General features: G+C 37.9%; 1 protein-coding gene across 1 annotated transcript in view; it reads left to right on the top strand.

Annotated features, from left to right (window-relative positions):
• Nucleotides 1-5753: 5753 nt before the first annotated feature.
• The window catches only part of GNAL (G protein subunit alpha L), an 88934-nt gene continuing 71765 nt past the window's right edge, over nucleotides 5754-22922 (top strand). Inside the window, exon 1 of the mRNA XM_029285734.1 lies at nucleotides 5754-6318. Within this exon, the coding sequence (XP_029141567.1) occupies nucleotides 5754-6318 (565 nt within the window). The remainder of the gene's footprint in view (nucleotides 6319-22922) is intronic.

Raw genomic sequence — 22922 nt, 5'->3', positions numbered from 1 at the left:
TTTGAATTAGTTGCAGTATACTATATATCTCCTCCTGTGAAGTATTTATGTTTTCTTGATATGTTCTTTCTACATATCTCTGATCCATGATGGCCAAGAATTTGAGGTTTTCTCTTCCTTTCTTTTCTCTGCAAATAGCTTTAGAGTCCCAATTAAATAGATATTTGTAATCCAAATAGTTCAAAAAAGATTTTTTTCCTGAAATTTATAATTCTCTCTTTGTCTACAGCCCAGATTATTGTCTTTTTTTGTCACAGCTGTTCTTTGTTGTTAAAGCTTTGAAGGTCACAAACACAGATTAGTTTTCCCAGGTTTTGCTAAATATTATATTAAAGTCATAGCTGTCATAGTCTTCATCAGCTACTAGGTGTCAGCAACTATTTGTTTTTCAATTTCCAAAATTAAAAATTATCTTTAGAATGAGAGTCTTAACCATTCAAACAATTTTAGATTTATCCAGATTTAAGTTTTAAGTTTCAGGTTTTATATTTATTTCACTTCCATATATTTTGATCCTCCATAAAAAGATTAATTTGCCGCTTCCATTAGTATAAGGGTGGGGCGGAAATCCCCCTCCTTCCTTTTCGGAGGTATTTTGCTTATTGGGGATCTTTTCCAGGAAATTAAATGTAGAATAGAAAATAGAAGATCGAATTCCTCACCCAGTTTCAAGCACGCTGTTCACAGTTGTGCTGATTAGTGCTTTTGGACTTCGGTTACTAATAGCTTTGACTGGTCGATGCAATACAGCCAGCCTTTCTCCTGTCGGGTTAGAAGGCTTTCCCCAAGTCGAACGGAACGGCTGCTGTTGTTCCAGAATCGCTGGAGCACCCTTCTTTCTTCGTTGCCTCTCTGGGGCAACTTAGACCCATTTAGGATTCCCTGGCAGGGCAAAATTACCCACGGGGGTGTGGAGAATCCGCAAGCCCACAATAGATCGCTACTGCGCAAAACCAGAAGTCCCTATATTTTGATAGCCAAGATAGATTTCAAATTTTGGAAGTTCACTAGGTGACAGTGGTCTCATCATACTCCCTTTATCAATCCAACGTAATTAATATATAGGAATAAATTGTGAAGAGAAACTATTTTCTATGCAACATGCAGTTCAATGAAGGAAGACATAAATCAAATGAATAAATTAAATATATGATGTTCAATCTGCTAATTTCCTCTGGATTATATTTCTGATTTCTTCAAACAGATCACATGCATCATAATTTTAAAAAGATCTGTCCAAAATACCTTTATTTGGAATTTAACCTCATATATTTATATACAGTTTACAGGGAGTATGTTACAAATGGAAGTCTAAACAATTAGGAATGTTACTGTACATTGTTAACATTAGTCATTAGTAACTTGTTATAAAAAACTGGGTTATTTTGTAAAAATATATTCTGATTTTAGGAAGACTAGACAAAAATTCCCAGGAAGTCAAACAAAGGTATGCTTAGTGGGGAACATGCACTTTTTAGCTCTAAAATTAGTTGGGCAGTGGAGGGAATCTTGAAAAAACACATCACCCTCCATTCAAGTAACTGCAAAAGCATGTAGGTTTTGCAGGTAGTCCTTGATGTACAACCATTCATTTACTGGGAGTGACCGTTCAAAGTTACAGTGGCACTGAAAAAAGTGACTTATGACCTGTTTTCATACTTATGACCATTGCAGCATCCCCATGGTCATATGATCAAAATTTGCTTGGCAATTGGCATATATATTTATGACAAATGCATTGTCCTGGGATCATGTGATCATCATCTGTAACATTCCCAGGCAGCTTCCAACAAGCAGAGTCCTTGAGGGAAACCATATTCGCATAACGACTGTAAGATTCACTTAAAAATTGTAGCTGAAAGTCGTAAAATGGGGCAAAACTCACTTAACAATTGCCTTGCTTAGCAATGGAAATTTGGGGTCAATTGTGGCTGTAAGTTGAGGACTACCTGTATTTCTTTACACCCTTGTTATTAACAACATTGATTTGGCAGCTCCTGCTTAGTTTAATGCTGAATCGCATCTTAAAAATACTTTTAATATTATTATTTGTGAAACATTACCTGTTAAATGCCCTTTCTCAAATATTTATGTCAGTTACTAATTTCTTATGTTTTCCCTCACTTTTTGTCATTGTTTCCTCGAATGAGCTGCAATTTCTGAAATCTTAACCTTCAAAAGGTTGAATTGGCTCTACTGATTCAGTGAGCAATTGAAAAAGTTGTGGGTTTTTTTGTAAAGGTAATAAATGACAAAAATTGACAGAAGAAATATTTTTACTCACTTGCCTTAACCAATGAACAAGCACAACTTTTAATTATTTTTTTTACAGCTGGATTGTAAAGAATTCATGGGAAACATAGTGTTATAAAATAATAATTAAAACAAGTCAACAACAAAATAATCACTTTATCATATGTTAAAGTAATTCCTCTGGGGAAAAAATCTAGAATTAAATGTTTGAGGGAAATTTTACACCCATCTTTTTTTTTTACTGGAGCACACAGCAATAATTCCCATGTAAAGAAGAAGCATCTCTATCTGCTTAGAAATATATTTGCTTTACTGGATCAGAATAAATAAATCTGATTCTTCCAGAGAAAAAATATGAGAGATAATATGTCTTCTCCAAGAAAAATAAATCAAATATAGAATCTGGGTGGGTTTAATGGCAAATTGATACATTCATATGTGTATGCATACCTACAATTCACACAATAGCAAATGAGTGCATTTCATGTATTGTATATAAGAAAAACTTCCATAAATATTCCTTAAATTTGAGATGCCCAAATGTGCCCAGAGATATATGCCTAGATTCCTGCCCCACCTCTTTAAGAAAAGTAGTTTAGAAAAATTGGAAGTTGGTCTGCTACATAGCAAACTAATAGTGTCAATATGATTTCTTTATTTCTAAGACCATCCAAATGGCCCAGGTGAATTGTGTTAAATAATAGAAATATCAGTGTCTTTGGAAGTGTGCACATTTGTCCAAAGAGCAAAAATAAACAAAAGAACATTTTAAAGGATGAGTTGGCCTGCAGACTGACATTTTAGTGCAGTGTTTCTCAACCTTGGCAATTTTAAGATGAGTGGACTCCAATTCAAGAACCCCCCACCCCTCAGCCAATTTAAAATTGCTGAGAAACACTATTCTAGTACATCAGTGCTTCATAACTGGTTATGTCTCAGAGAAGCTTCTAATGAGAAATGTCCTGTGGTTTGGAGGAAACATTTTGGATGAAAAGGAAATTAAATGCTGGATCTGGACCACTGAAAATCTTTCTGGAGAAAGAGAGACCTTGAGATGACTCACACATATACCTGACAGCTATTTTTTTGTCTGAGTATATGGCAGAAACTGATGTTTTTGTAGTCTTTTGCAAGTAGCTGGGAATCACAGGATTCCATCAAGTTCATAGCAGTTAATAGAGCCTTTTATGAACTTAAAGTTTCTACTAAACCTTGTGTTTTAATCACCATGGAGCTTACATTTTTTTCTTTTTTTACTGCTTGTTAAAATTTTCAGTCTGTTCTAGTCATATTTACTGGGTTAGTTTTCCTTCAACTCTTTAAGAAAGAAAATTATGATTTTAACATTTTTAATAATTTTTTATATAAAGCAAAAGGAAGATTACAGTGTTGATTTTAGAAAGTTTTAAACAGTGAAAGGGTTTAGATGGACTTCAAATACTTAAATAAGGTCTTTGGAGTTAATTAAAAGAATTAATTTAATTCTTAATTTAAATTAAGAATCAAATGATAGCCAATAAGAATTAATAAGAAAGAGATGGAAGTTCCAATAGATTTACAAATGAAACTGGATGATTTAATAATTACAAAAGACATACAAATATTAAACCAGAAGAGTGATGTAGATAACTTCTCCACATGAGATTAGGAAAGGATTTGCTGAAGCTTCAAATATTTCAGGAGAAGAAAGAGTGAGAATATGAACAGTGATGTGGATAACTTTCTTTTATTGGAATTACAAAAGGTGCTTATGAAAGATTTCAAGGATTCTGAGAGAAGAGACAAACATAGATTGTGAAAGCAAAGTCTTTTGGGGAACTAAATATTATTGGGGGAAAGAATACAAAACGCTATTTTGGTAATCTTTATTGGGTTTTTGTTGATTAGGATTGCATGATGAAGTGTTAAAGATTTTGCTTATTTGAAGAGAGGAAATAGGGGAGATATGTTTGGACAAAAAGGAAGATATAAATATAAAAGGAAAGATTCAAATTGGGTTTTAGTGGATATAATTTGTAAAACGTATGCTGTTATTTCTGATAACTCTTAATGGACATTTGTTAATTAAGATGAAGAGATGGTTTTAGTTTTAGAGATAATGATATTTTTTTCATGTTGATTATCCATGATGAGATGGAGAGGTTTCTTTTCTTTTTTTTCCTCCTTTTTCTGCGTTTTCATTTGTAAGGTTTTTTTTCTTTTTTAATATATTTTTATTTTATGTAGATTGTATTAATTTTATTTGTATAATGTATTCTTTAATAAAATTATTATTAAAAGTAATTGGTTATGTCTCCTTTATTAGACAATTGGTGAATCAGCGAAACCCATAAACTTCCTAAGTGACCAACCAAACCCAAAATATCAGAGACTACTATCTTAAGATCTGTCAGGTCTGGCTTTGATTAACACTTGATTATTTGATATTACTTGGATAAGCACTATTAAAAAAGAAGACATAGACAGAAAAGGATGTTTATTTGTTTATACACAGTACTGTTGAACAAAACTAGCACAGTTCCTGGGGTTCAGCAGTAAAGGACCTTTACTGAAATATTTAAAAGCTGGCAGCACATGCAAAAATTCACACAAAATATCTTCATTTTTTACGCTCCTGGAATCTATGAAAGAAGTATAGTATTGGTAGTTCTAAATCAGTATTAGAATATCCATAAAATGACTGAGAATTCTGGGTGTGCTAATCGTACATACATGGAAGGCAACGGGTGAAGAAATCGCGCGGTGTGTGTGTGTGTGTGTGTGTGAGAAATACTGACTTTGGGGGGGGGGGATAAGATTAAGCAATTCGCATGTGTCATTTGATAGTAGGAAGCGAAGGAGAACATTGTATATCTGTTTATTCTTCCTAAGATTTGTTGGCTGGGAAGAGCCACAGGGTGTGAAGCCTTTTGCACGGCAATGATTGCTTGGGAAAGGAGCCGCACTTAAGCATGGAAGAAAGACAAGGTTGTCCTCAAGGAACCAGCTGCTTTCGATAGATAACAGCTCCGTCTCTGTGGGATAACACAATTTGGCCTACTAGGTCTGCGGGCGCGCGCGTGTATGTGAAGGACGACCCCTCCTTGAACGAGAGGTCTGCGCGCGAGTTAACTACCCACACGTGTACACATCAGGTCTCCCCCCCCCTCCAATTCTTCTGTAGCCCGCGGCTCTTTTAGTTACGCGGTGGGCTCGCACCGGCGTATTTACGGTAAGGTGGAGTGGACCCGACGGCCAGTCCGTGTCAGGTGATCTGAGGCAAGGAACTATCGCCGCCGCCGCCCAACACCGCCGCAGCTGCTCCAGCTCTTGTCCGGAGGGGAGGAAAATGCAAAATGGCCCAGCAGAAGCTGCAGCGGGCTTATGAGGAGGGGCTGCCAGGCGGCGCCCCCCCCCCGGCCCTGACGCGCGGGGACAACGCTAAGCGTTGAGTCCCTCCTTTCCCGCCGCCAGCCCAGACGTGCGCCCGCTTCCTTCGCTCTCCGAAGGGCCATCCAGACATGGGGCTCTGCTACAGCCTACGCCCGCGGCTCTTTGGCGAATCCGGCACAGCAGCAGGCGGCGGCGGCGGCGGCGGCGGCTCCATCTCCAGCGCTGCCGCCACGACCACCTCGGAGACCGAACAACAGCCATCGCCACCGCCCTCGGCAGAACCCTCGGCCCGGGCGCCGCCTCTCCTGCCCGGAGCTCAGGCCGGGAAATCGAGAGGCAGAAGCGCAGGGAAAGGAAGCGGCAGCAGCAGCATCAGCGGCGAGAGCGAAGGAGCCGGTGGAAAGCCGCGCGTGGGGGAGGCGGACGGGACCCTGCTGCTCCTGCAGAACGGAGAGGGGAACGGGGCGGCTCCCCGGGAGAAAGAACGGGAATCGCCGCAGGGGCCGCCGGCATCTCAGGCCAAGCCCGCCGCTGGCAAACAACAGTCTCTGACGCTGCAGAGACCCTGGGAGAAGGGGCGCTTGGAGGAGCGGGAGGCGGAGAAGGAAGCCAGGCGAGTCAGCAAGAGCATTGACCGGGCGCTAAAGGAGCAGAAGCGGGAATACAAGCAAACGCACCGCCTGCTGCTGTTGGGTACGTAACTGCCCCGCCTCGCCTCGCCTTAGCGCACAGGTGGCGCTGGCTGCTTCCAAAGATGACACATGACAGTGTAAAAAAAAAAATTAATTAAAAATCAGCGGGTGCCCGAGTTGGGGGTGTTGCTTTGTGATGGGATGGTATTTAAACCCCAATTGCCTGCCCTCGCGCGGTTCACGCTTTGAACAAAGCACCTTTCTGTCATGCCTCGTCGAGTCGAAACTGCATTCTCGGTATTCATGCAGTTTCTTCAATCGGGTCATTCTTCCAGCCTTGTCCCCCCACTTCTGTGTATTATTTCCGGGTCTCCGGTTTCTTTTCTCCTCCAAATGACCTGATGCTTTTATTTCTGTCCAGCTAGAAAAATGGTATTATATGATGAAACTGTAGGTGTCCTAACCCAGCAGCACAAGAGAAAAGATGTCCCAGTTTATTATTGTTAGCATAAAAGTATATGGTCTATGGCAACCTTATTGATCAGACATGTAAAGAATCCCTGTGCTGTCACTTTGAGAATATAAGCACATATGATTGTTAATAAGAATGGGATTTTTTTAGTGTAAAATCTTAAATATGTTTTCCATCACAATTGGTTATGCCCTTTTGAGAAAATATGCATTTATAATGGATAAGTGAAGCATGGAAATGTTAGGATATAAATGGAATAATTAAGTGAAATAATAGTCATGTTTATTGTGGAAATGTGAGGAATTGATGAGCATAAAAAAATTCAAACTAAGATTTAAACCAGACCTGTTCAGCGTTTTGGACCTCATTCCAAAAAAGGATTTTGTACTAGAGGGGATGAAAATGTAGCCCCTGTGTGCATTAAGTCAGCCATATTTTTCTTTCAGGTTGACTTGGCAGCTGTCACATCCTAAAAAGAGAGATACAGTGGTACCTCAGTACTCACTGTTAATTGGTTTTGGGAGGCATGATGAAATACCAAAAATGATGAGTATGATGAGTACTAAATAGATTTTTCCCATACGGAATAATGTAGTGAGTCACAAGGTAGCCAATACCGACAGGTTCTAGCTTGTGCATCAAGTACCAAACAAACGATGAGTACTGGGACAAAATGTTCGCATCAAATTGCACTGAGTACCAAATTTGATGAGTTTCAAAGCAGTACCCCACTGTAGTTGCTTTAAAGAGCACCATTCTAGAGGTGTTATGCTTGCAATTTTGTGCACTCCAAAGCATCTTTTCCAAATTATTTCCAAAGCACTAAGCAGCCCTAAATTATTGCAGGTTTTTTACATAAAAGTATTTAAAGTGTTTTATATAAAGCATTTAAAAGCCTTATTGAGGACTGGAGAATCCATGTACAGTATGTCCAATTGGTTTAATAATATTCAGGTTAAACTATGTAATCAATCAATTCAAATTAATTTGGATACTTAGTAGTAGAAAATAGTTTTATAGTACTGTTTTTGAGAGGAATCTTTCAGATAAGTATCAAATACCTATCATTGGTTTGCTTCCTATAAGGCAATTTGCAACTCCCAGAAAATTGACAAGAAACATGACCTACTTTGAGATGCTTCCTCCTCAACATGTGTTGTAATGGTATCTTTAATAGGGAAGGACTTTTTTTTAAACAAGGGCTTTCACCAAAGAAGTAAGGGTAAAAGAGATTTTTTTGAGTATAGAAATCATCCAGTATTTTAAAGTTATAAAAGGTAAACTATTTTTCTATAATTAGCTTGTTGATACATTTTAATTAATAATTAAACTCTCTAGGAAGCTCATTATGCATGCTGCTTTTACAGCATGAATGCTACAGGGACAGTTAAATGAAGCATCTGATTTCCCTGAAGAAATAAATTGCAATCACATGTGTTTGATTTGTTCATTTTCAGTGGCTGTGTGTTCCAAAGTAAGATCAGATCAGACATTTTTCACACTCATTATTTTATTGAAAAATTGTTAAAATATCATTTTTTGTTCTCCAAAATTCCCTCGTATGTCTAAAAGAAAGTTAAAATAATTTGTTATGGTGCCTAACCATAATTGTTTCCCAGTTATAGTCTCTGTAACTGGTTGGACATAATCCTACATTATTAGGTGGCAGTAAGGGAGCAAATGGAAGCCTTATAGCAGACCTTGGCGTGATAGTGACAATTTCAAATGCAATTTTCAATGCAAGTGAAATATATTAAAAATGGAGACAATAGTTGCTTTGGATAAATAGGGCAGTATGTGATAGAGCTAGCAAGGAGGACTTCAGCTATAGTAAATAATTGCAGAAGTAGAGAGCTGTTCGCTTGTATAATTAAGAGTTGCCCCAAGGTTACTAACCAAATCTAATTCTAAAAGGCTAATAACTCCTTAAGATTAAGTGGGGGAAGAAGACATCTTAAGTGTGTATTGAAACAAGACTGCAGTCTGTCATCAGTAAAATCCATCTCATAATATGGGGGAAAGGTACATTTTAAACTGTCTCTTTAGAACTCATCTTGTTTATCTGAAGGATGGGTCCAGGGCCATTAGAGACTATTTATTTCTTTTAGAGTGCATTCCTCTTCAACACAGAGATTATGCTATGAAGGCCATCTAAGACCATTAATAGATGTTACTATACTATGCTGGCAGCTACTGATCTTTATTCCTTGTACCTTGTCATGAGATTTGTGTGGCTGTGGTCAGAAGGACCAGTCATTTTAAAAATGGATGATTTAGAGACAAGAATTGGGAAATAGTGAGGAGGTTCACTGGGGAATGGATTCAGTTGAATATGGTAATTCTGAGGGGTATGCAGTATTGTAAAATAGATATGGACATATACCGTGTTTCTCCGAAAATAAGACCCGATCTTATTTTTTTATTACTTTTTTTGCCTCCAAAAGAGGCACCAGGTATTATTTTCGGGGGGGTGTCTTTTCCACTCACCTAGCGATGGCAGAACCAACAGCCCCGCCCAGCCAACCCACTTCTTCTGCGGCTGAAGAAGTAGCTTCATTCTGCAGCTGAAAATGGAGCTCCGGCCTGCATTTTGCCGTCAGAGACCTTCTGGAAAGTGGGCCGGTGAGGAGAGGCAGGTGTCAATTCATGGGAGGCCTGGTAAATGGGTGCGGGGCACCTGGGGTGGCTCCACCCCCCTCCTGTCCTAGCTTGATTTTTAAGTGTGCACCTCGCCCCACAATAGGGCTTATTTGGGGGGGGGGGCTTATATTAGGCCTATCCCCAAAAATCAAGCTAGGGCTTATTTTCAGGGTAGGTCTTACTTTCAGGAAAACACAGTATTCATGCTTCAAGACTACTACTAATTCTCCTCTTTGGATTCAAATCCTCCAAATCTGTGTCAAAGGACTGAGGGGGCCTCTGGAGGAAGCTTTCAGGGTATGGAAACTTACATGGAGAAAGCTAGATTGTTTCTCTTCTATTCTGGGTACAAAGTTGGCTTCCATTCTCATAAGTATATTGTTTCTTTCTACCCTAATTAATCTTATTTTATGATTGCTCTAGAATATGAAAATTGCCCTATAATGTGATTGTGTTCCTTTGCTTTATTGTTATGAATTGTGTGTATGGGTGGAGCCATTTTAATTTCTTAAGGCAGTTATTTGGAGAACTGAATTCACTATTAGTATAGTTGATGATCAGAAGGCATAGCGGTGCATATAGTGTAAAGAATATTTTACATTTTAGATAGCAGAATAAGGATTATTTTATACTTCATCTGAGAAGAGACTGAGGGAGAACAGTATAAGGTATTTAAATGCTCACATCATAAAGTACATTGCCTTGTGATCATGTTTATAGTTAGCAATTCATTTATTGTGTGAATAATACTCTCTCCCTTCACTGGGTGCCTCTGTAAACATTTCTGCCAAAGTTGAATCTTGTAAATTTTAATTAAACTTTTCCATGGAGGGAGTTACCTTCTAAAGCCTACCTACAGTTTACTTACATTATTTCATGAAGTTTATTTCCATGAATAGATACACATATCTATTTATCTAACAATTTAAATATAAAACAAATGTATTTGTATTTTGTCTGTTCATTTGTTGCCTTAAACACATTATTTTGTACAAAATATGTACAGATTCAAAATAATTTCTAAAAATCAGTTCTGAAAAAATGGTTAAACTACAGGCTAATATAAATACTATATTGTTTCTCTGTTGTTTACAGTAATGTAGTTTGCTTATAGGATGTCATAGGTTACTCTTATAAACCACTGTTTTAATGGTATGCTGTATGCATACCATTCTTAGCGGTGTTACTATATTGTGGGATAGTACATATCTCATTGACTTCCTTATGGATAGATATAATTGTTCACATAGTAAAAAAAAGAAAAGTCTCAATGAACATAATTAACTTGAAAAAAATGTAATCTCTCAAGTACATTTTATTCTAAAAAGAAGCCAAACTGTACATTTTTGTACTGATGCATGGTTTAAAGTGGCACATCAATTAGCAAGTCTGCTTGCATTTTGTAAAAATTGACAAATGTATCCTGTTCTACAAATATTTGAGACTCACAAAAACTTGGAAAAAGATCAAATATTTGGAGGATGCTAATAATGGTAAAAGCAGCAAATGTATTTATTCCGTTTATTTAGCTGCCCAACTCTCATGTGTGACTGCTTGTAATTAAAACATATCAAACAAATCAAAAAGTAAAACTGCTATAGAAGCAATTCAAACATTAAAAACAAAATCATATAATACCATACCACAGAGATTTACTTATATAAAAATAAAAATAAAAATATTGAAAATTCCTCTCTTCAGGAGACACAATGAGGGGCACTGGAGCACAAGACTGCAGGGAAAGGCTTTCTGGGAAATAATGGTCTACTTGGATGTTGCTGTTATTTCAGAACAGACCGGAATGCTGATCTGAGTAAACGCAACCTATCTGGTTAGAATAGAACTTGAGATGTAAGCTTTCATTTAGACGTAATTCAGTTCTGGAAGCAATTTTTGAATGGGTGTTTTATGATTGATTGCTAGAATTCCAATTTCATAAGCTAGGACTGATTACTTAGACCAGATCTAATTTCTGCCCTGTTTACTCGTTTCTTCTATTTGATGATAGTATTTGAAATTTTCTTGATTCCCAACTGGCAGATCTTCTTTCTGCTATGCTCCTTGGCTGGAGGATGCTTAGCTAAAATAAGATCTCAAAATTAGCAAATCCTGATATAATATAAGTTTCTTTATAGGAATAGGATGAATTCAAAAACACACAAACCACACTACAGTTTAATGAGATGACTGAACCAATCCAAATTGCCTTTCTTTTGAAGGCATAATCTGAACTTCATCTTACAATTGTTGGTTATATTCTCAGAGGTCTGGGGATCATGAAGCTTTGGCAGAAGTAAATTGCATTAGACATAAAATAATAGAACGGGATCTTTAATATTCTGTGCTGGGGTGTATTTATAACTTTAGAAATATATTGCAGAAAGGCTACTGGCAGGGTTATCCATTTGATTTATAAAATACATACAGTAAACCTCTGAAAGTTGGCCACCCAAGGGACTGAACGAAAGTGGTCAACATACGGAACTGTACTATACGGAACTGTCAACATGCTGTACTCATACGTGCCTCATTTTACAGTACAGCTTTTATTAGAGAATGTCATACAGAAAAACACATAGAGAAAACACCGGAAAATCATTCATACAATACTGTATCATACAAAATCAATACATTTACATATGTATTGTTTTCTCATGGTTTGATCATTGTTTCTGAAAAAAAGAGTCAATTTTAGTCTGTTTCTTATTCTTTTTATGAAGGTAAGCAGAGAAAGACTTTAACTGCATTATCAAATGACTGACATCCTTTTATTTTGGAATATATGCAATTTCTGTGTCCTCCTCACTTAATTCTTTGGCTTCATCAGTTCCTTTCAACACTTTTCCTCTGGGTTGTACCTTGGTCAGTACTGATTGAAAAATTGCTTCTGGGTCAGAGTTAGGGTTAGGATTTTGCTTCTGCAGATAGACCAGTGATGGTGAACCTTTTAGAGACTGAGTGCCCAAACTGCAACCCAAAAACCACTTATGCATTGTCGAGTGCCGGGTGGGTGTGGCCCATTGGCTGGGGTATGGCCCATTGGGTGGGCGTGGCTGCAGTGGGTAACCCGCCCATTGGGTGGGACTAAAAAGTTCAATCAATCAATTCCAACTTTGCAAGATCTTTTTTTTCCCGCGAGAAGTTGAAATTGACTGATTGAACCTTTTTTTTTGCACATGGCGGAGGCCTAAAGTGAAAAGGTTTTATAAAACCCAGCTGAAGGCCTAGGAGAGGGCTCTGAGTGCCGCCTCTGGCACCCGTGCCATAGGTTCGCCATCACTGAGATAGACCATAGGTTTGCGTTTTGGCAATGACCCGCTGCAGAAGCTGGGCTTGGAAGTGCATTTTGAATGTTTTGATTATGGCTTGGTCGAGAGATTGAAATTTTGATGTAGTGTTTAGAGGCATAATTTTCAATTTCACATTTGTAAGATGATTCATTTGGGGATGGCTAGGATAATTGGCCACTACAAGGAAAATGGACTGTTTCTTCTTCTTCATTTCTCGGTCAATATCTCTTATCCACTCCTCAAAGAGCGTACCAGTCATCCATGCAAATTTGTTAGATTTCCAGGTGACGGGAAGGTCTTTGGGCTGCAGGTTCTTGAATGAGTGTGACTTTGCTGATTTACCAATCACCAAAAGTTTTAGCTTCTCTTCAGTTAAGCTATCACACAGCAGAACTATGAAACGTTATATAGAAAGTTTTCCATTCTTATATTTGTCACCCCTCATACCGAGGCTCCTGTCAGACATCACCTTGAAAAAGAGTCCACACTTGTCAGTTAAAGATATTGTCAGCTTTACTGCCCAATCAAAGTCAAAAATATTGTATTATTTGATATTCTTCTTGAAAGAAATTCATTGCTACCAATTCTGGAGTTCACTTTTTTGGCCCTTGGTGCAGACTCGACTCAACTGGTCAAGTTATATAGACATTAAATTAATACTGTCTGTCAAGATCCAGCTGGTCAAGATGCAACTTACAGGGATGGTCAATATAAAGAGGTTGGCTTTCTATTGTGTACATAATGTATATCCAGTCTACAAAAATTAGGTCAACTTAGGGAGGTGGTCAATGTAGGCTACAAAAATTAGGTCAACTTAGGGAGGTGGTCAATGTAGGGAGGTGGTCAATGTAGGGAGGTGGTCAACTATGGAGGTTTTACTGTATACTGTAGGACATAACTAATAAAATAGTATCATTTTAGCTGAATTCTATCTGCCATCACTTACAGTACCCATCCTGAAAGATTATTTCAATTACTCCTTTTTTATCATTTTATTCCACTTTTTTTTAGGCAAGTGTGTAGACATTAACAGTAAGTTATATTAGCCTTTCTTTTCTTTTTTGCATTTTTAAGAATTCTTATGGGGCCATTTGGGAGAAAGATGATGCTGAAAGTTGGCCAAATTTCCCTTTTTAAATTTTGTTTTAATGTAGAAGGTTGTATGGTGTCAAAAACCTGACAAACATTAAGGAAAATGTTTGGGCACCTATAAATCCATTCTCCATATTGTAATGGTAGGTAGAATAATATTTTGACAGAACAATATTTTTAAAGGAACTTGCCGGTCATATGATAAATTCATCCATAAGTATGCAATACAGGCAGTCCTCAATGTATGACCACAATTGAGTCCAAAATTTATGTTGTTAAATGATAAATTTGTTAAGTGAGTTTTGCCCCATTTTACAACTTTTCAGGTCACATTTGTTAAACAAATCACTGAAATTGTTAAATTAGTAACACAGTTGTTATGTGAATCTGGCTTCCCCATTGTCTTTGCTTGTAGGAGGTCGCCAAAGGTGATCACATGACTCCGGGACACTGCAACCGTCATAAAAATGAACTAGTTGTCATGCATCCGAATGTAAATCATGTGACCATAGGAATGCTGCAACAGTCATAAGTATGAAAAATGGTCATAAGTCAACTTTTTTCAGCACTGTTGTAACTTCGAATGGTCACTGAATGAACTGTTGTAACTTGAGGACTACCTGTAACTACTAGTCATAATGCCAAATAATGTTTATTTAAAGAACCTGAAGCTACCAGATAAATTGACATAGCCTTCTTGTTCTAGAATGAAGATAGACTACTAAGCTTTTTCAAAGGACATGTGTAGGTGCCACTGCCTGTATTTCATCATCTCTTGGCAAATCAGATAGTCTGCGGTTGGCTTTAGGTGCCTGTTTTAGTGTTTTTGGTCTTATCCTGCCTTCAGATGTTATATGTGGACAAGCATACAATATGATTTGAAACGATGTTATGTTGGCAGGCTTGTGGCTCCAATTGGTTCCAGTGGAACTATTCTTACCTGGTTCCTGAACTGTTCTCTCACCCCTAGTCTTCTGTGAGGGCTACAGTCACTTATGAGTTGGTTTATTGGCATCTGATTAACATAAAGCACAATGGTGAACCTATAACAGGTGTCAAAGTGACACACCATGATCCAATCCAAATGCAGCAAGCTATAAGGCTGCATGATTTCCTGCAGGCTTTGGAATAGGAGGGAGCTTAGCAAAGAAACAGCAGCTGTGCCCAGGAAGGTCTTTGCACGGCTTCATCTGGTGTGTCAGTTGCTTTATTTTCTGACTCGGGACCCTTCAATATCACAGTCCTCACAATTGCAGTGGAACTGCCCTTGAAAGACTACCCAGAACAGAGGTCCCCAACCTTTGGGGCACCAGGGACCAGTTACGTGGAAAGAGGTTTTTCTGTGGATTGGAGGGGGTACGGTTTTGTGTGCTACCTGCATCCTGCAGATGGGGCTTTGCTTATTTGTGCAGACCGATTGCTGGCATGCTGCGGCCCGGTACTGGTCCATGGACTGGGGGTTGGGGACTCCCAACCCAGAAGATTCATACAGAATGCAGCAGTAAGGGCAGAGATGGCCATGCCTTAATATGTCCATGCAGTACCTCTGCTTTGCAAACTTGTTTGCTAGTTAGCTTCCAGATGTGATTCAAGATCCTGGTCACTACTTATAAAGTTCTACATGGCAATAGGGGTCCACTTACAAGAGTGCCTGACTCCATAGTATTTTCTGCCTATTCAATCTTAAGGGTCAGCATGCTTTTAATTAAACAATTCCATTTATCAGGACCTCAAAATCCAGAGCTCTTCTAGATGGCAGCGGGCTGAGACTGTTGGTATCCAAGAAGGTGACAGCAGCAAGTAAGCATGCATGCATGACCTGCATCTAGCAGTAGTCTGAAACTGCTCTAGCCTGGCAGCCAGGTAGGCAGTGGGGACATGCATGCATGCATGACTCCTGGCTAGCACCAGGCTAAGACTCTGAAACAGGGTAGGCCAGCCAGGAGCCCAGTGACCAGGGTAGTGACAACTAGGTAGCAGTAGAGAGCCCAGCACCAACCTTGGTGTGGGGTTTGAACCCGTCTGGTGGAAGCAAGCCCAGGAGAGGGGAGGCGAGTGAAAAAGATGAAGGTTACCTGGGATCAGCTGCAGCAGGTATACAACAGCAGAACAGAGTAGCCTCTTCATCTTGACCATGCTGTCCAGGGTAGCAAAAGGTCAGAGTTGGTGGGGGAGATGGGTGTGGGTACAGTGGAGACAGTTCATGTAGGGTCGGAAATATGACTGTGGGATGCTGCAATGGTTGTAAAAGTGAGAACTGGTCATAAGTGCATTTTTCAGCAGTGTCCTAACTTCAAATGGTCACTGAAGAAGCGCTCATAATTTGAGGACTACCTGGATATTAAAAAGTGCTACATGATACAAATATCTGGAGTTAGGCGTTTGGGTGGGGGGTATGAAATAGAATGCATGCTGGATTAATTTAGTGAAAGAGAATGTGAGTGTGGAAAGATGCATATTAGGGAATTCATTGTTTCACAACTGAGGATGAAAGATATTGCACAATGTCTATAGTGAGAAAAATATAGCTTCCAAGAGGTAATTTCATCAAGAAAATTATGAAAGAATTTGAGAGGAAACTGAAGTGAAGCAACACTGAATAGAGAATTTTAGAAATGTGTATGGGAAATATAGTAATATGTTGAAGAACTGAATTAAATAGAACATAGAATCATAGGGCTGGATGGGGGTCAGAGGTCTTCCAATCCAACCCTCTGCTCAAGCAGGAGACCTTCTACCATCCAGTCACATGGCTGTTTAGTCTATTTTGGAAAACCTCCAGGGATGGAGCAGCAACAACTCCATGAGGCTAGCTATTCCATTGATTAATTGTTAGAAAATCTCTCCTTAGTTCTAGGCTGGATCTCTTTTTAATAAACTTCCATCTAATACTTCTTGTCCTACCTTCTGGTGCTTTGAAGAATAAGTCAATCCCCTCTTCTCTGTGACAGCCCCTCAAATACTGGAAGACAGTTATCATGTTCTCCCTAATCCTTTTCTTTGATAGGCTAGACCAGGGGTCTGCAACTTGGACAACTTTTAAGACTTGTGGACTTCAGCTTCCAGAATTCCTCAGCCAGTTGTCAAGGTTGGAGATCCCTGGGCTAGACATACCTAGCTCCCTCAGCTGTTCATCATGTGATATAACCTTCAAACCCTTTATCATCTTTGCTGCTCTTCTCAGCACACTTTCTGGAGTGTCAGCATCTTTTTTGTATCATGGCGACCCGAACAGGGCATAGTACCGATATTGCAAGCGTGCCCTCACTAGTATGTTACAAAGCAGTATTATCACTTCTTGTGATCTTGATGCTATCCCTCTGTTGATGTAGCCCAGGACTGCATTGGCTTTTTTTGGCAGCTGCAGCACACTGCAGGCTAATACTTAAGTGGTAGTTCCCTAAGACACTTAGATCCCTCTTGTAGTTATTACTAGTGAGCCAACTACCACCTATTCTATACCTGTGCATTTAGTTTTTCCTGCCAAAGTGCAGGACCTTACTTCTCTTACCACTGAACCGCATCTTGTTGGATAAGGCCGGTGGTCAAGTCTGTCAAGATCCTTCTGAATCTTGAGTCTATCTTCCAAAGTGTTAGCAATTCCCCCCAGTTTGATATCTGCAAATCAGAGTTCCTCTTCTATCCCTTTGCCTAGATCATTTAGGAATATGTTGAAGAGTAATGAGCTTAAAACAGAATCTGAAGGAACTTGACTGCACACTTCCCTCCATGTAGATTTAGTCCCATTAATGACTATACACTGGGTGCAGTTGATCAGACAAATATTAGCATCCAAGATAAATTTGATGTAAGGAAATGATATAGACTATGACAATGTTGAAAAATAGTCATTATTGATGCATTTATTTTATGCTGCAAAACAGCCCTAGTCTAATATTGATTACATTAATATTCTGCCTTTCCTTCAGGAAATCAAGGCAAATTACATGGGGCTGTCCTTCCATTTTATCCCCACAAACACACCAGCGTGGAAGGCTGGTTTAAGTGAGAGTGATCAGCTCAAAATCATATCAGTAACCTAGTCCAGGGGTAGGCAACCTTGGCTCTTTTATGACTCGTGGACTTCAACTCCCAGAATTCCTGAGCCAGCCATGGGAGTTGAAGTCCATGAGTCATAAAAGAGCCAAGGTTGCCTATCCCTGACCTAGTCCAACAGTTTAACTTTAAGCTTAAAGTAGCCTTGAAAATTAGCCCACAGGATAACTACTAACCAGCACATTTTTCAGTAACCTCCTAAGAAGTTTTTTTTATGCTGACTAGGGAGTAGATGGTAATAATTTGTTCTCTCTATTCAAAAGTCCTGCATGAAATTTGTTAGTTGTTTATAGCTATAAGCCACATTTTAATTAACATTCCTTTAAAAGGTTTTGTGCCTTTAAATTGTTAATGTTTTTAAATTTATTAGGAAGCAATAAAATGGGCTGAACACACATTTTGAAATGATCAAAATCAGTTTCTGTACCCATGGTGATAAAGCTTGAATAGTTATCCCCAGCTACTTCTTTTCATTTTTAACAACAACCTCCTGCCATTTCATTATAAAAATGGAAAGAACAAAATTAGAGTACAGTGCAATCATCTGCACGCCAAAACAGAATAAGCCTCGCCAAACTCTGTGTTTTTTACTCCCATGAAAATAAAAATAGAATTAAAAGAAAATAAATTAATTTAAGTCAACCCTTGCTGGAACAGCATCTTAATTTTAGGATTATTAAAAGGAGGTACTCATCTGAAACTAATGTTTATTTTTATTGTGTGGCTTCACACTTTGCTTTTCAGAAACAACGAAATGAAGTAAGGACCCTGTCATTAACACTTCTGACAACTTTTGCTAAACATGACGTACTTAATAATGAAAGCTATCCAGAGATAGGGATGGGGAGGATTATTTATTTATTTAACAATTATCTGTCCCACTGCAATCAAAACCTTCTCAGTGGCTTATATAGAATCAATTAAACTATCCATGGTGCAAACTTCCATCAAAGCCATGAAGTAATAGCACCAAAAATGAAAAAAAATGTAGAGGTGACGTGATAAACTCGGAGGAAATGATGTTCACATGTTCAGCTTCCACTTTAGTCCTGCTTGTAGGCAATTGTGAACTCCAGCAGCACTAAAAGTCATCTCTTTCTTTTCTGTTATATATATTATACAGGCATTTTTTCTCTTATATTTATTCTATCTTCTTAACTTTGAAATAATAGAAAATACTTGTAGCTCAGGTTTTAGATTTTGGCAGTGGTTTGTTCTCCTAGCTTGTTTTAATATAGTTTCTGAACGTTTTGTTACCAAACTAGGTAACATCATCAACAGGATTTTCTTGTCCTATTCCTCTTTAGCTTATAAATATCTTGTGTGCCAGTGTGGTCAGTTGGTGGTGCGATTGGTTGTTCGTTTGGAGCTATATTTAAATTCTGAGCAGCTAATTATTTTTTCTTAAGTCTAGAACAGGGGTCTTCAAACTTGGCCCTTTTATGACTTGTGGACTTCAACTCCCAGAATTCCTCAGCTAGGCATGCTGGCTGAGGAATTCTGGGAGTTGAAGTCCACAAGTCATAAAAGGGCCAATTGTGAAGACCCCTGGTCTAGAATAATAATGATTATGCTGTTTTATAATTCTCTTACTTTTCCTTAGTTTTTTCCATTATTAAAATAAAGTATATTGATTTTGTATTGCTGCTATTTGCAAAAAAAGCTTTTCTCATTTCAGTATATTAAAAATGTAAGTGCATTCATGTTTTCAATACTACAATATGCGTTAATATATCTGTAAGATGCAGAGACAGCTTACCATTTATATGTATTACAGGCAAAGCATTTTTGAAAGCTACCAAATGAAATAGTTTAATCTATGAAATTAAGCTAGTTTGCTTATATTTTATGCTTTTAGTTTTGCCTTATTAATTAGGTCCTGATGGTGGCAGCACTTGTTAAGATATAAAGATCATGTAGTATAGTCCCACTTGGAGAAATGCTAATGTAATGTTCTATTACTCAGAAATGTAGATAAACTAAAAATCCTCCAAATATGAATAAGGTACTTTTCTTTTTCTTTCAACAATTACTGTCACCCTGAAGATTTAATTAGAAATTCTAACTAAGTAGGTATAATGTGAACATTAAAATATGTCATGCAATATTAGCATAACCTTTGAATTTTGATCCATAAAACCATATTCATTTTTGTGTTGTTTTTAAGAATTGTAGATGCGAAGTTAAGAAACCATATTTTCAAATACGGACTGTTTGATGAACTAAATAACATAAGATTAGCTCTGAAAACAGCTAAGAGCCCTATTTTTTTTACCAAGTGTTTGTTCAGGAAAGCTTAAGATACCTCGACAGAGAAGGTGCAGGACAGATACACATATCCTTTGTGCCAGACAAGCCTTTTGGGCATCTTCAGAATGGTCTTTCCTTTAATATTCTTTCAGCTTAATAATAATAATAATGAGTCCCTCGTAGAATTAGATCCCGTTAGGAATTTTAAATTTAATTAAATTGTATTCAGATAATACAATTTATTGCCAAGTAATACAGATCTTTTATTACATTGTAGATATCAAATGCCGTTCTTGGGTTTTGTACTATTTAATAGCTTAGCTATAATTTTGTGTTAACTACACTTTTCAAAGGGAACCCCTATAAAACATGAAGCAGTGAAGATGAGGTGTGACCAAAACACAGATAATTATTGCCAAATCCATGCAGTTGAGGAACACTCACTATCTACACATCAGTTGTATTTGTGAAAATATACCCTTTGCCATAGCCACCACCTGTAAACCAAATAAAGAATAAACAAAGAGCATTCCCAAATTGTTTCCTTGCTTTTTTATGAGGAATACAACCATTCCAGAACAGAATCTCAGTTCCCGAGTCTATGTATATGATATGTATATATATTATATGTATATATGGGTATGTATAAAATCACATTAAAATTGCAATAAAATACATATTATAACTAATTAACTAACACATTAGCATAATGTGAAGCAAACAGTATTTCTGTATTTTGCCATCATAAGTTTTCTAAGTAACGATAGCCTTTTGAAAAATTTATCATTTATGAATGATAAATCAATCTTAAAACTAAGGAACATATTAGAAAACAATGATGTATCTGTTTAATATAGTGTGAAGTACTGTATAAGCTTGAGGAAAGGAGATGTGCAGTTATTGAAATATTTACTTGTAGTTATTGCTGCCCAAGAAGGAAACACCAAATATTGAAAGCAAAGGTTCACATACTTTTGCCACATATAAAAATATTATTTAGGACCATATTGATTTGGCAAGTGTGAATTTGTTTGCATTAAAATGTGAATTAGTCTAATTTGTATTTAACTTGCATTTAACCAAGCTCTGAAATTAATTTTCAAGTTTTATAATATATCACAAAAATGCTGCTTTGGCTTGCTTTAAAAAACAACAACAAAGTAGTAGGCAGCTTGCATAGACATGTTTGAAATAGGCAAAAGGAAAGTGGAAGAGAAAATTATGAATGAATTCCATTAAAACCTGGCAGTTGAGAAAGTTTTGTACTGAGAAGGTTAAAAAGAACGCATTCTAACACCTTTTTCTGCATCTTTTTCTTGGAATTAGTTATAGCAAAAGCAATAACACTTAGATTTATATAGTGCTTTTACAGTCCTCTCTAAGCGGTTTACAGAGTCAGCATATTGTCCCCAACAATCTGGGTCCTCATTTTACTGACCTCGGAAGGATGGAAGACTGAGTCAACCTTGACCCTGTCAAGATCGAACTCTTGGCCGTGGGCCGAGTCAGGCTGTGTACTGCAATCTAACCATTATGCCACCATGGCTCTTACAGTTTTATCCTTGTTCGGTTCTTTAATTTGATGTCTTATATTTCAAAATAATTTTTGTTCTGCTTCATAATGTAGTCCTATTTCCCTGAAGCTACATGTAGCAAAGCAATTTTTTCCCTTATTATGTCATGTAATACTGTTGCTGTAAAAGTCCAGGTAATTCAGATATTATTTTACCAGTTGCTCCAGTGATTGTCTCAGGGTCAGTTCATCTCGTCTGGGGCTAGACATGATTGACTTGGAAATAATTTGGAGTTTCACTTCTCTTTTTCACAAGCTATAAATAAGATTAACTACCTTTGTTTTAATAATTTCCCTTTGCATACATTATTAAAATTGTTTCTTTTTTCAATTGTACTGTGCAAACATAAGTCCAGTGCTTAATGTTCTGCTGTTCCACATTCATGTGGTTTTTAAGATTGCAACTGCTATTTAAACTTAGATGTTGCATGATAAATAGTTGCATGTATTTTATTAAAACAATACTTGTACTGATGTGATCTTGTATAGTCTTCAGTATAAATTGATTATGTTTACTAGAAATGTTTCTTATAGATAGGTATTATTATGATACAACAGTGTTAGGGTTTATCTCCAAGGGGGATGAGTCTGCCTACCGGGATGAGGTGGAGCGGTTGCTCTTGTGGTGCAGAGACAATAATTTGGTTCTCAACACAACTAAGACCAAGGAGCTCATAGTAGATTACAGGAGGAATAGATCAGACATCCAGCCCCTGATCATCAGCGGAGACTGTGTGGAGCGGGTGGCAAGCTTTAGGTTTCTGGGTGTTACCATAAAGGAGAACCTGACCTGGAGTGCTCATGTTATAGCATTGGTTAAAAAGGCCCAGCAGAGATTATATTTCTTGAGTCTTCTCAGGAAACAACAACTGAATGAAAAACTGCTAGTGACCTTCTACCGTTGCTCCATAGACATCATTCTAACCTATTGCATTTGTGTGTGGTTTGCTTGCTGCACAGTAGCAGATAGACAAACGCTCCAGAGGGTCATTACCATCGCCCAGAGGATTATTAGCTGCCCTCTCTTCCCCCCCCCGGACATACTGTACAGTTCCCGTTGTCTTAGGAAAGCTCAAAATATTCTTAAAGACTCATCTCATCCCGGACATTCTTTTTTTGAACTATTACCATCTGGCAGACGGTACAGGATAATAAAAACAAAGACAAATAGGCTGAAGAATAGTTTTTATCCCAGAGCTGTAACCATATTAAATACCACAGTATAGTGCAACATTGAAGTGCAATATTAGGGGCAGCACAATGGTGAATAGAATGTGCAGGATGTGTGTATA

Source organism: Protobothrops mucrosquamatus, unplaced genomic scaffold (assembly GCF_001527695.2).
Source record: "Protobothrops mucrosquamatus isolate PMUCROS unplaced genomic scaffold, P.Mucros_1.0 scaffold2149, whole genome shotgun sequence".
Lineage (NCBI taxonomy): Eukaryota > Metazoa > Chordata > Lepidosauria > Squamata > Viperidae > Protobothrops > Protobothrops mucrosquamatus.
Note: the sequence above shows the minus strand (reverse complement) of the source record. Positions and strands in the feature narration are given on the sequence as shown.